The sequence below is a fragment of the Anomaloglossus baeobatrachus genome, chromosome 7 (assembly GCF_048569485.1).
Source record: "Anomaloglossus baeobatrachus isolate aAnoBae1 chromosome 7, aAnoBae1.hap1, whole genome shotgun sequence".
In the NCBI taxonomy this organism is placed as follows: Eukaryota; Metazoa; Chordata; class Amphibia; order Anura; family Aromobatidae; genus Anomaloglossus; species Anomaloglossus baeobatrachus.
Genome location: NC_134359.1, coordinates 122184641 through 122199053, shown reverse-complemented (window position 1 = coordinate 122199053; position 14413 = coordinate 122184641). Strand labels below are relative to the sequence as shown.

The window sequence follows — 14413 nt, the reverse complement described above, 5'->3', positions numbered from 1 at the left end:
TTAATTTGCTTCAATTTTTCATCAGGAATATTGCCAAGCAGGGGGAAATATGTATGAGATTACAGCACTTGTTTATTCTGCAGAAGAAACTCATTTACTAAACAAACTTCCCATGCTTCATTGTGTGTAAGGTGTAAAGCTGGGCATACCATGAGATACCTTTCTACAGAAACACACTGAAGGGACCCGTCTGCATCCCATAACCCCTCAAAACCACCATATATTTATTGGGCTTTTAAAAATGACTACATGGGGGGGGGGGGAGTTTTGATAATGTAGCATCAGTATGGGAAAATGTACATGAGGAGGGGAATAATGGAAAGCTGCTGATTGGAGTTTGCTATAAGCCTCCTAACATACCTGAACAGGTAGAGCGTGAAATGCTGCAACAAATTGAAAAGGCAACAAATAATAATACTCCGGTCCTTATTACGGGGGATTTCAACTATCCAGACATTCTTTGTCCCACTTAATCTTCTGGTTGTGCTAAAAGCTGTAAATTCTTATCTACTGTTCAAGACAATTTCCTCTCTCAGATGGTAGCTGAACCAACAAGGAGATAATTTGCTAGATTTGGTCCTGTGAAATAGACCGGATACAATTTCAGATCTACAGGTCCGGGAGCACTTGGGCAACAGTGATCATAATATGGTAAGCTCCAAAGCAATATTCAATAGAACATTTCAAAGGGGAAATGCTAAAATCTGGAATTTTAGGAAAGCTGATTTCAACAAATTAAGGGTAAAGCTTGGGACAATATCATGGTAACTGGGGATACCAAACATAAATGGGGTAAGTTTAAGGATATACTACTAAAGTTCAGTAAAAAAACGTATACCCTCTGGTAATAAAATGTCCAGGAATAAAAAGAAACCGCTATGGATAAATAAGACAGTACAAAGTACAAATAAAACAAAAGAAGGGAATTTTGTTTACTTACCGTAAATTCCTTTTCTTCTAGCTCCAATTGGGAGACCCAGACAATTGGGTGTATAGCTTCTGCCTCCGGAGGCCACACAAAGTATTACACTTAAAAGTGTAAAGCCCCTCCCCTTCTGCCTATACACCCCCCGTGCATCACGGGCTCCTCAGTTTTGGTGCAAAAGCAAGAAGGAGGAAAAGTTATAAATTGGTTTAAAGTAAATTCAATCCGAAGGAATTTCGGAGAACTGAAACCATTCAACACGAACAACATGTGTACACAAAGAACAACAGCCCGAAGGGAACAGGGGCGGGTGCTGGGTCTCCCAATTGGAGCTAGAAGAAAAGGAATTTACGGTAAGTAAACAAAATTCCCTTCTTCTTTGTCGCTCCATTGGGAGACCCAGACAATTGGGACGTCCAAAAGCAGTCCCTGGGTGGGTAAAGTAAAAACTCGTAATAGAGCCGTAAAACGGCCCCTTCCTACAGGTGGGCAACCGCCGCCTGAAGGACTCGCCTACCTAGGCTGGCATCTGCCGAAGCATAGGTATGCACCTGATAGTGTTTCGTGAAAGTGTGCAGGCTCGACCAGGTAGCTGCCTGACACACCTGCTGAGCCGTAGCCTGGTGCCGCAAAGCCCAGGACGCACCTACGGCCCTGGTAGAATGGGCCTTCAGCCCTGAGGGAACCGGAAGCCCAGAAGATCGGTAAGCTTCGAGAATTGGTTCCTTGATCCACCGAGCCAGGGTTGATTTGGAAGCCTGTGACCCTTTACGCTGGCCAGCGACAAGGACAAAGAGTGCATCCGAGCGGCGCAGGGGCGCCGTACGAGAAATGTAGAGTCTGAGTGCTCTCACCAGATCTAACAAGTGCAAATCCCTTTCACATTGGTGAACTGGATGGAGGACAAAAAGAGGGTAAGGAGATATCCTGATTGAGATGAAAGGGGGATACCACCTTAGGGAGAAATTCCGGAACCGGACGCAGAACCACCTTGTCCTGGTGAAACACCAGGAAATGGGCTTTGCATGACAGCGCTGCTAGCTCAGACACTCTCCGAAGTGATGTGACTGCTACTAGAAAGACCACTTTCTGCGAAAGGCGTGAGAGAGAAATATCCTTCATTGGCTCGAAAGGTGGTTTCTGAAGAGCCATCAGCACCCTGTTCAGATCCCAGGGTTCTAACGGCCGCTTGTAAGGAGGGACTATGTGACAAACCCCCTGCAGGAACGTGCGTACCTGTGGAAGTCTGGCTAGGCGCTTCTGAAAAAAAACACAGAGAGCGCTGAGACTTGTCCCTTAAGGGAGCCGAGCGACAATCCTTTTTCCAATCCGGATTGAAGGAAGGAAAGAAAAGTGGGCAAGGCAAATGGCCAGGGAGAAAAACCCTGATCAGAGCACCAAGATAAGAATATCCTCCACGTCCTGTGGTAGATCTTGGTGGACGTTGGTTTCCTAGCCTGTCTCATAGTGGCAATGACCTCTTGAGATAACCCTGAAGACGCTAGGATCCAGGACTCAATGGCCACACAGTCAGGTTGAGGGCCGCAGAATTCAGATGGAAAAACGGCCCTTGAGACAGCAAGTCTGGTCGGTCTGGTAGTGCCCACGGTTGGCCCACCGTGAGATGCCACAGATCCGGGTACCACGACCTCCTCGGCCAGTCTGGAGCGACGGCAGTCGGACCTGATCTTGCGTAACACTCTGGGCAACAGTGCCAGAGGAGGAAACACATAAGGGAGTTGAAACTGCGACCAATCCTGAACTAAGGCGTCTGCCGCCAGAGCTCTGTGATCTTGAGACCGTGCCATGAATGTCGGGACCTTGTTGTTGTGCCGGGACGCCATTAGGTCGACGTCCGGCATCCCCCAGCGGCAACAGATCTCCTGAAACACGTCCGGGTGAAGGGACCATTCCCCTGCGTCCATGCCCTGGCGACTGAGAAAGTCTGCTTCCCAGTTTTCTACGCCCGGGATGTGAACTGCGGATATGGTGGAGGCTGTGGCTTCCACCCACAGCAGAATCCGCCGGACTTCCTGGAAGGCTTGCCGACTGCGTGTTCCGCCTTGGTGGTTGATGTATGCCACCGCTGTGGAGTTGTCCGACTGAATTCGGATCCGCTTGCCTTCCAGCCACGGCTGGAACGCCTTTAGGGCAAGATACACTGCCCTTATCTCCAGAACATTGATCTGAAGGGAGGACTCTGTCTGAGTCCAAGTACCCTGTATGTCAGTGATTGGGCCGGTGTCAGATTTGACTTTGGAAAATTGATGATCCACCCAAAACTCTGGAGAGTCTCCAGAGCAATGTTCAGGCTGTGTTGGCATGCCACTTGAGAGGGTGCCTTGACAAGCAGATCGTCTAAGTAAGGGATCACCGAGTGTCCCTGAGAGTGCAGAACTGCTACTACTGTTGCCATGACCTTGGTGAAGACCCGTGGGGCTGTCGCCAGGCCGAAAGGCAGTGCCACGAACTGAAGGTGTTCGTCCCCTATGGCGAAACGCAGGAAGCGCTGATGCTCTGGTGCAATCGGTACGTGGAGATAAGCATCTTTGATGTCGATTGATGCCAGGAAATCTCCTTGGGACATTGAGGCGATGACGGAGCGGAGCGATTCCATCCGGAACCGCCTGGTTTTTACGTGTTTGTTGAGCAGTTTTAGGTCCAGAACAGGACGGAAGGATCCGTCCTTTTTCGGCACCACGAACAAGTTGGAGTAAAAACCGTGACCCTGTTGCTGAAGAGGAACAGGGATCACCACTCCTTCTGCCTTCAGAGTGCACACCGCCTGAAGAAGAGCATCGGCTCTCTCGGGGGGCGGAGATGTTCTGAAGAATCGAGTCGGAGGACGAGAGCTGAACTCTATCCTGTAACCGTGAGATAGAATGTCTCTCACCCATCGGTCTTTTACCTGTGGCAGCCAGGCGTCGCAAAAGCGGGAAAGCCTGCCACCGACCGAGGATGCGGTGTGAGGAGGCCGAAAGTCATGAGGAGGCCGCTTTGGGAGCGGTTCCTCCGGCGGTCTTTTTAGGACGTGACTTAGACCGCCATGAATCGGAGTTCCTCTGATCCTTCTGAGGCCTTTTGGACGAGGAGAATTGAGACCTGCCCGCGGGCCGAAAGGACCGAAACCTCGATTGTACCTTCCGTTGTTGAGGTCTGTTTGGTTTGGACTGGGGTAAGGATGAGTCCTTTCCCTTGGATTGTTTAATGATTTCATCCAATCGCTCACCAAACAGGCGGTCGCCAGAAAATGGCAAACCGGTTAAGAACTTTTTGGAAGCAGAGTCTGCCTTCCATTCACGTAGCCACATGGCCCTGCGGACTGCCACCGAATTGGCGGATGCTACCGCCGTACGGCTCGCAGAGTCCAGGACAGCATTAATGGCGTAGGACGCAAACGCCGATGCCTGAGAGGTTAAGGACACCACTTGCGGAGCAGATGTACGTGTGACTGTATTAATCTGCGCATGACAAGCTGAGATAGCTTGGAGTGCCCATACGGCTGCGAATGCTGGAGCAAAAGACGCGCTGATAGCTTCATAGATGGATTTCAACCAGAGCTCCATCTGTCTGTCAGTGGCATCTTTGAGTGAAGCCCCATCTTCCACTGCAACTATGGATCTAGCCGCCAGTCTGGAGACTGGAGGATCCACCTTAGGACACTGAGCCCAGCCCTTGACAACGTCAGGGGGGGGAAGGGATAACGTGTATCCTTAAGGCGCTTGGAAAAAACGCTTATCTGGACAAGCTCGGTGTTTCTGGACTGCCTCTCTGAAGTCAGAGTGATCCAGAAACGTACTCATTGTACGCTTGGGAAACCTGAAACGGAATTTCTCCTGCTGAGAAGCTGACTCCTCAATTGTAGGAGCTGGGGGAGAAATATCCAACACCTGATTGATGGTCGCTATAAGGTCATTCACTATGGCGTCACCTTCAGGTGTATCTAGGTTGAGAGCGGCCTCAGGATCAGAATCCTGATCTGCTACCTCCGCTTCATCTTCCAGAGAGTCCTCCTGCTGAGACCCTGAACAGTGTGATGAAGTCGAGGGAATTTCCCAGCGAGCCCGCTTAGGCGGCCTGGGACTGCGGTCCGTGTCAGAGACCTCACCCTGGGACCTATGCGTCACCCCAGGAGCACTTTGCTGCTCCAATTGAGGGGGGCCTGGGGTCAATGATTCAACAGTGCCCGGGGCCTGAGTCACCGGTCTGGACTGTAAGGCTTCTAGTATCTTAGCAGACCATTTATCCATACTCTCAGACAGTTTGTCGGCAAATACTGCAAACTCCGTCCCTGTCACCTGGACATTGGTAGCAGGTGGTTCCACCTGGGCCACCAGTAGCAGAGGCTCCGGCTGAGTAAGTGCCACAGGGGCCGAGCATTGCACACAATGAGGGTCGGTGGAACCTGCCGGTAGTATAGCCGCACATGAGGTACAGGTTGCAAAGTAAGCCTGTGCTTTGGCACCCTTGCTTTTTGCGGACGACATGCTGTTGTCTCTTCTGAGTACAATCCAGGAGGGTATATAGCCAAAAATCAACAGTGCGACCGTACAGTGTAAATGTATATCATATAAGCATATATATATATATATATATATATATATATATATATATATATATATATATATATATATATATATATATATATATATGTGCACTTCGGCACTTAGTGGGGCCAGCACCTCAGGTGCTGCTTACCGACCGCTCAAAGCGGTTGTGTGATCACCAGATTCCCTGCCTGGGCCTCCCAGAGCCGTGTTGTCTCTCCTCTCCAGCGTCAGAAGTGCTGACAGGAATGGCTGCCGGCGTTCTGTGGGGAGGAGGGGGCCGTGGGCGTGCCCTAGAAAGTGCGGGAATCTGGTGCCCCACTGTGCTGAGTGAGGGGGGAGGAGGATACAAGGTATGCTCCAGCCCTCAGCGCTGACATCCTGTGCAGCGTCCCGCCCTTCCCCTGACTGGCAGGCCTGGGGGCGGGAATATGCGATACTAGGCCGCAAAAGCCGGGGACTAAAGTTATAAGCGCGGCCGGCAAATAAGCGCGGCCGGCGCGGTAGTCCCCGGCGCACTAACACACCCAGCAGTGCTGCAGTGTGTATGGCACAAGCGCTCCATGCGCGGTCCCCCAAGGGGACACAGAGTACCTCACAGTAGCAGGGCCTTGTCCCTGACGATACCCGGCTCCTGTCCAGCAGATTCCCCAGGGGCTGCGGAGGGAGCACGGTCCCCGTGCCTGGAGACCGATTAGGATCCCACTTCACCCAGAGCCCTTAAGGGATGGGGAAGGAAAACAGCATGTGGCTCCTGCCTATGTACCCGCAATGGGCACCTCAACCTTAACAACACCGCCGACCAGAGTGGGGTGAGAAGGGAGCATGCTGGGGGCCCTGTTATGGGCCCTCTTTTCTTCCATCCGACATAGTCAGCAGCAGCTGCTGACTAAGATGTGGAGCTATGCGTGGATGTCAGCCTCCTTCGCACAAAGCATAAAAACTGAGGAGCCCGTGATGCACGGGGGGTGTATAGGCAAAAGGGGAGGGGCTTTACACTTTTAAGTGTAATACTTTGTGTGGCCTCCGGATGCAGAAGCTATACACCCAATTGTCTGGGTCTCCCAATGGAGCGACAAAGAAACAAAGGGTGTTTAAAATCTTGAAGGCCGAGAATACAGAAATAGCATTTCAGAAGTATAAAGATATCAATAGGAAATGCAAAAAAGAAAATCAAACAAGCAAAACTAGCTACTGAAACTAAAATCGCTAAGGACATTAAAATATATTCCAAAATCTTTTATAAATACATCATCAATGCCAAAAAGAAAACAAAGGATGGTATCGGCACCTTAAAACATTATAACAAGTTAATTATAGAGTACCACATAATAGCCTATACTGAAGCTCCAGAAGCAAGGACTAGGGGAAACTATATGCACCTGGGTAAAGAATTGGCTAAAAAATAGGAAACAAAGAGTAGTCATAAATGGTACATTCTCTAAATGGGCTATAGTCAGCAGTGGGGTGCCGCAGGGATCTGTGCTAGGACCGATTCTTCTTAATCTGTTTATTAATGACATTGTGGATGGGATTGGTAGTAAAGTGTCAGTCTTTGCTGACAACACCAAACTTTGTAGGTTATTAAAAACTGACCTTGATAGTACAATATTACAAAAAGATCTGGATAAGATGTCAGAATGGGCAGATACTTGGCAAATGAGATTTAATGTTGATAAATGTAAAGTAATGCACCTAGGACAGAGTAATCCTATAGCTGCGTATACATTAAATGGAAATATACTCGGGACTACAGAACAGGAGAAGGACTTGGGAATTCTCATTACAAATAAGCTGAGCAGCAGCACTCAATGTCAAGCAGCAGCTGCTAAAGCAAACAAGATGTTAGGATGTATAAAAAGATTAGATCCCGTGATCCCAATGTATTGTTACCCCTCTATAAATCACTTGTAAGGTCACATCTAGAACATGGGATCCAGTTTTGAGTTCATCATTTTAAAAAGGATATTCAAAAGGTAGTCAGTTCAAAGGCGGCTAACTAGACTACTACAAGGAAAGGAAGCCCTCCCATATGATGAGAAGTTGAAAAAGTTAGATATGTTTAGCTTAGAAAAAAAAAAAAAAAAGACGTCTCAGAGGATATCTCATTTATATGTATAAATGTATAAATACATGTGTGGTCAATAAAAGTCATACAATGAGCTTGTTTGGAAAAGTATAAAAGGAATTTGGTAAATACGGTTTAGGGCAGGGGTGGGCAATTAATTTTCCCATGGGGCCGCATGAGAAATTGGGATTGGTTTAGAGGGCCGGACTAATATAATTACCTCAGTTCTACCCAATATACTACATCACTACACCCCCTCCATATACTACACCTGTAATAAACTACACCACTACACCCCTATATACTATACCTGTATTATACTACACTCCCTCCATATACCTGTAATATACTACACCCCCATATACACCTGTATTATACTACACCACTATATAATACACCTCCGATATACTACATCATTACACCCCATATACTACACCTGTAATATACTACACCTCCATATAGAACACCTGTAATATACTACATCACTACATCCCATATAGCACACCTGTAATATACTACACCTCCATATAGTACACCTGTAATATACTACATCACTACACCCCTATATACACCTGTAATATACTACATCACTACACCCCTATATACACCTGTAATATACTACATCACTACACCCCTATATACACCTGTAATATACTACATCACTACACCCCTATATACACCTGTAATATACTACATCACTACACCCCTATATACACCTGTAATATACTACATCACTACACCCCTATATACACCTGTAATATACTACATCACTACACCCCTATATACACCTGTAATATACTACATCACTACACCCCTATATACACCTGTAATATACTACATCACTACACCCCTATATACACCTGTAATATACTACATCACTACACCCCTATATACACCTGTAATATACTACATCACTACACCCCTATATACACCTGTAATATACTACATCACTACACCCCATATACTACACCTGTAATATACTACACCTCAATATAGCACACCTGTAATATACTACACCTCCATATAGCACACCTGTAATATACTACATCACTATACCCCTATATAGCACACCTGTAATATACTACACCTCCATATAGCAAACCTGTAATATACTACATCACTACACCCCTATATAGCACACCTGTAATATACACCTCCATATAGCACACCTGTAATATACTACACCTCCATATAGCACACCTGTAATATACTACACCTCCATAGAGCACACCTGTAATATACACCTCCATAGAGCACACCTGTAATATACTACGTCTCCATATAGCACACCTGTAATATACTACACCTCCATATAGCACACCTGTAATATACTACACCTCCATATAGTACACCTGTAATATACTACACCTCCATATAGCACACCTGTAATATACTACACCTCCATATAGCACACCTGTAATATACTACACCTCCATATAGCACACCTGTAATATACTACGCCTCCATATAGTACACCTGTAATATACTACACCCCTATATACACCTGTAATATACTACATCACTACACCCCATATACTACACCACTATATACACCTCCATATAGCACACCTGTAATATACTACACCTCCATATAGCACACCTGTAATATACTACACCTGCACCCCCATATCACACACACTACACCCCATACAGCCTGCACCCCCATATCACACACACTACACCCCCATATGTCACACACCCTGCCCACATATCTCACCCTGCCTGTACCCCAACTTACCCCTCTCAAACACTCTGCACCCCTTCACATCCTTTTGTCAGCCTGCAGCCCTCATATGCACTCACCCTGCAGCCCCCCTCCCCCTCATGTCCCCTCTTTTCTCATTACCAGTCATCATGTGTCCACATCTCCTTCAGGATTCACTATCTTGCTTTCTGCCCAGCATCCTGTGTCTCCTCCCACACAGTCACATGGGCGTGACATCATCGCAGGTCCTGGAAGATGAATTATTCCGTCTGCTCTGCTGTGCTGCTCCTTCTCCTGCACTGACTGTGCGGACCTGCACAGGATCTCTCCCTGCTCGGCACGCTGCAGCCCGGCTCCACTGCACCGGCTGAAGACGGGCGGGCCGGTCACAGAGAGCAGGCGGGCCGGATGTGGCCCGCGGGCCGCCCCTTGCCCAGGTCTGGTTTAGGGGGTTCTGGGGAAGCGGATAGATTCCATTTGGTCAGAAGAACATTGTACCTTCCGATTTACCCCTTTTGTTGATATTGATGGGAAGTATATAGTATGCTGTATTTCAGAATGTCTAATATACTGTTCACATAGGAGATAGGCCACATCCAAATGTAAAGGTTTTTAAATAATAAAGTACTGTATAGGTTATTAACATCTCTTAAAAGGGAGTTGGTCACCCACCAAACATAAGTACACAGAGAGGGAACTTATCCCCTAGAAGTAGCATACCTTTAGTAGATTAATCCTTCTCTTTAGAGGTTGCTGTTTAACCAATATGCAAAATTAGGATGTTCGCTGCACCCTCTGCTTGCTCAGAACTCAGTGCACCATTCTGCCCCCTAAATTAGCATCACATGGACCCTCCCTGTAATTTGACTGTCATCACTTACCTAGAGTGGGGGCTTCCTAATCAAAATCCTCCCAATGTGTGCACTCACTACAGTTCAGCAGCAATAAAGACAAGGATTCATTTCCTAAAGGTATGCTTTTTTTTTTTTTATAGTGGCCACGTTCCATAAATGACTGTGTACTTTGTTACCTCTCAAACAGCAAGTAAACTTATTCCCTTAGAAGGGTACTCCCATCTCCAAGCTTCTAATCCAATAAATAAGATTCTCAAATGCCTCTAATTAGAAATGTAGTACCATTCTCCTGATATAGCCATGTGTCTATCCTCATTGCAGCTTAGGTATCCATGGTTACGACCACGAACAACTAACTCACTATATGAGTGGTCAAAACCACGGACACCCAAGCTGCAATAACCTGCACATGAGGTAAGAGACATGGCTATATCAGTAGAACTATACTACATTTCTAATTGGAGATATTTAATAATAATAATAATAATAATAATAATAATAATTTACAACTAATACATATTGGGATAGAATCTTGGAGATGGGAATACTCCTTTTAAGCTATGTGCGCACTGAGCGTTTTTGCATGTATTTCGGGTGCGTTTTTGGGCTCAAAACTGCATGACTTGGCTTCCCCAGCAAAGTTTATGACTTTTCATCTTTGCTGTCCGCACACAGCTTTTTTTTTTAGCTGCGTTTTTGAGCTAAAAACAAAACATGGACATGTCAATTCTTTCCTGTGTTTTTCACCCATGCAATGCTTTGGAAAAATGCAGCAAAACGAAATGATCAAAAATGCAGCAAAACGCAGCCAAAAATGCACCGAAACACTGTAAAAAACACATGCGTTTACCAGTGTGTTTTTGCTGCATGTGCGTTTGTGCTTTTTTTGCAGCAAAAAACGCACAAAAATGCAGAGTCACAAAAAACGCTGTGTGGGCACATAGCCTAAATGTCAATTCCACTGATTAAACAATTTTTGTGTTCACATCTGTTATTGAACAGAACCCCTTACCTCTTTAGGGATGACATGTTGGTCAATTCTTCCTTCAAGTTCTTGCAGACGGGCAGAGATGGGGGTGAGACTGGCTGTTCTCACCGTTTCACACAATATCTGCCGGCAATAGCTGCAGCAGAAGAGATTAATATGGAAGGGATTAACACAGCGTCTGGTCTAGTACTTTCTAATATATTTTCTAAAATAGGTTTTGTTTTCCTCCCAAGGGGGGTGAAGCTTGCAGAGACTGCAGTGTGTGTATTCTCTGCAAACATATATTGATATGTTAAATTCATAAAATATTAGTTTTACCTACGATGTTCCACACATTATATTCCAGATATACTGCAGCGTGTCTGTAGATGTATCCTGATGAACAAGTATTTGGGAACAATCTTCAACACTAACAGGGAAATACCATATACAGCGATCCAGAAAGCAACATGGAAACTGGGACTGGTGGCTCTATTGGACTGTGATTTAACCTCTTAAAGATCACCTTTTTACTGACCTGAGAAATAACCGAATAGCATCTTCCGAGGGGTGAAAACAGCAATTTCAGCAGTACACTGTAGATTACCTCCTGCATCGGCCATGATTAATGGGGTTTTTTTCTATTTATTTTTTTTTAAGAATTTAGGCCACAACTACCTTTAACTTTCTAAGTTTTGGATAGTTTCTGAGCACTTGTTTCAGTCCAGATTGGTATTATAGAGGTGTCCGTTATAATTTTCACTTGCTTAGCCAGACACTCCTTAGTAAAGCTGCTTCTTTAAGGTAGTGGGACAGTAGCAACTATTTGTTTAGCTTTATTAAGGCTTCTGCCCGACTAATCCACCTGTCCCCCCACTACTCCCCGACCTCTCCTCTCTGCCAATCCCTTCACTGGCTTCCCACTGCCCAACGACTCCAGTTCAAAACCCTAACCATGACATACAAAGCCATCCACAACCTGTCTCCTCCCTACATCTGTGACCTAGTGTCCCAGTACTTACCTGCTCGTAACCTTCGATCCTCACAAGATCTCCTTCTCTACTCCCCTCTCATCTCCTCTTCCCACCATCGCATCCAAGATTTCTCACGTGCCTCCCCCATACTCTGGAACTCCCTGCCACAACATATCAGACTCTCGTCTACCTTGACAAGCGTCACAAGAAACCTGAAGACCCACCTCTTCTGATAAGCCTACAACCTGCCGTAACCCAGAGTCTGATACAGCACCACACGACTATCTCTACCCTCACCTACTGTATCCTCACCCATCCCTTGTAGACTGAGCCCTCGCGGGCAGGGATCTCTGTCCTCCTGTACCAGTCCGTGTTTTGTATTGTTTATGATTATTGTACTAGTCCCTATTATGTATACCCCTTTCACATGTAAAGCGCTATGGAATAAATGGCGCTGTAATAAATAATAATAATCTGCTAAAATATATTCATGTCACCAACTTATTGTATTAAGTCATGAAACAAATTTTTTATAACGAATATTTTAATTCTTCAATAAAAATAAGAAATCAACAACCAACCAGAAGAATCACCAACCTGAGCTGTTCCATCTTCTCCATTGTTATCGGTCCTTTTCCAAGGACCTGGGTCATCTCCTTATACAATTTTTCTTGAGCACCTTCTGAAGTCGTCAAGAAATATATTGCCCATGTGCACACTGCAAGATATGGCACATATCAGGTAATTGTGTTTGGTACAGAGCATACAGTATCTTCCAGTTGGCAACCATTCTACTTCCACTTAAAGGGGTATTCTCACGTTTCGATCCTATAGCTGGGGGGCTGACAATTAGGACCCTCATCGAGCCTGGGAATCGGGGCTCTAAATATGAAAGGAGCAGAGGTCCATTAGGTGTTGTGTTCACCTGCTCTTCACTCCAATAAGAATGAATGGAGTGGCTGTACATGTGATTAACCAGTGCTTCATACACATGGGGATCCTCAGAGCCCTGGTTCTTGAGATCATTGTGGTGCCAGTAGTTAGACCCCCAATGATCAGAAAGTTATGTCTAATCACACAGATAAAAACTTCCAAACTTAAGCACTCTAAAACTTTTGTAGCTTTACTGATCAATTTTTAAAGTATTCGCGAAGGACGAGAGAACGTCTGTGGATAAGAAATTGTGAATAGTATGCAATTTTGTGGACTGCAGCATTACCTGTAAGAATTATAACTCAGTAGGACTACAAAATGCTTCAATACAGTATAACATTGTGAATTTTACATCAGTATAAATAAGGCACAAGACTGGGTCCGAAATATGGAAGTAGTGCAAATCTTTCTATTATTAGGCTATGTGCGCACTAGTGCGTTTTACCCACGGATTTACCGGCAGAAATTTCTTGAGAAATGTCTGCAATCTTTGTGCAGACATTTCCCAGCAAATCCTATGTGAAAAAAAATAGCTGTGCGCACGCTGCGGATTTTTCTCAAGAAATTTCCTTGAGAAGAATTTCTTGAGAAAATTTCTTGAGAAAATGAACATGTCAATTCTTTTCCGCAGGTACCCTGTGGATTTCGGCAGTACAGCCTGCAAAATCCGCAGGTAACAACTTGCAGGAAAATCGCGGCAAATTCGCGGCTAATCCACGGCAAATCCGCATGCGGATTTACTGCGGATTTTTTCCGGAGGTCCGGATATCTTCCACTCCCAGAAGTTTCTCAAGAAATTTTCTTGAGAAACTTCACATTTCGAGTGCGCACAAAGCCTAAATCTTCTCTGTTTGTGCCACTCCTTGTTTTGTCTTACATATAGGGTATGTGCACACATTAAAGCAGGGTTCCCCAACTGCAGTCCTCAAGGCCCACCAACAGTGCATGTTTTCAGGATTTCCTTAGCATTGCACTGCTGTTGGAACCAGCACCTGGGCAGGTAATTACATTAACACCTGTGCAATACTAAGGAAATCCCAAAAACCTGCACTGTTGGTGGGCCTTGAGGACTGGAGTTGGGGACCTCTGCATTAACGCACCACTCCAGTGGAGAAGGGAGGGGTTTAGTGCTGGAGTGACACTTTAAATGTAAGCCTCCTGCCCAGTCTTCCAGTGGCGTCATCCTTTTCGGCACCGCTGCAGTCCCATGGTGCCATCTTGTGATTAACTTCTGATTGGCTGGAAGTCACAAGCTCTCAATACAAGTCTATGAGAACCAGAACGAGGCTCAGACTTGTATCGAGCTGTGACCTCCGGTGTGCTCCATGAAAGACTGAAGCTGCTGGTCACAAACGTCCAGAGGCCGACTGGAGCAACGCTGGAAAAACAGTTAGACGACAGCAGGTGAGTATACAACAGTGCACAGGGAACTTAGATTTA

At 45.8% G+C, this 14413-nt stretch overlaps 1 protein-coding gene across 1 annotated transcript in view; it reads right to left on the bottom strand.

Annotated features, from left to right (window-relative positions):
* The window catches only part of CYP20A1 (cytochrome P450 family 20 subfamily A member 1), a 112686-nt gene that overhangs the window by 31919 nt on the left and 66354 nt on the right, over positions 1 to 14413 (bottom strand). The window contains exons 9-10 of the mRNA XM_075317652.1: positions 12638 to 12758; positions 11112 to 11223 (exon numbers count right to left, since the gene is read on the bottom strand). Of these exons, the coding sequence (XP_075173767.1) occupies positions 11112 to 11223; positions 12638 to 12758 (233 nt within the window). The remainder of the gene's footprint in view (positions 1 to 11111; positions 11224 to 12637; positions 12759 to 14413) is intronic.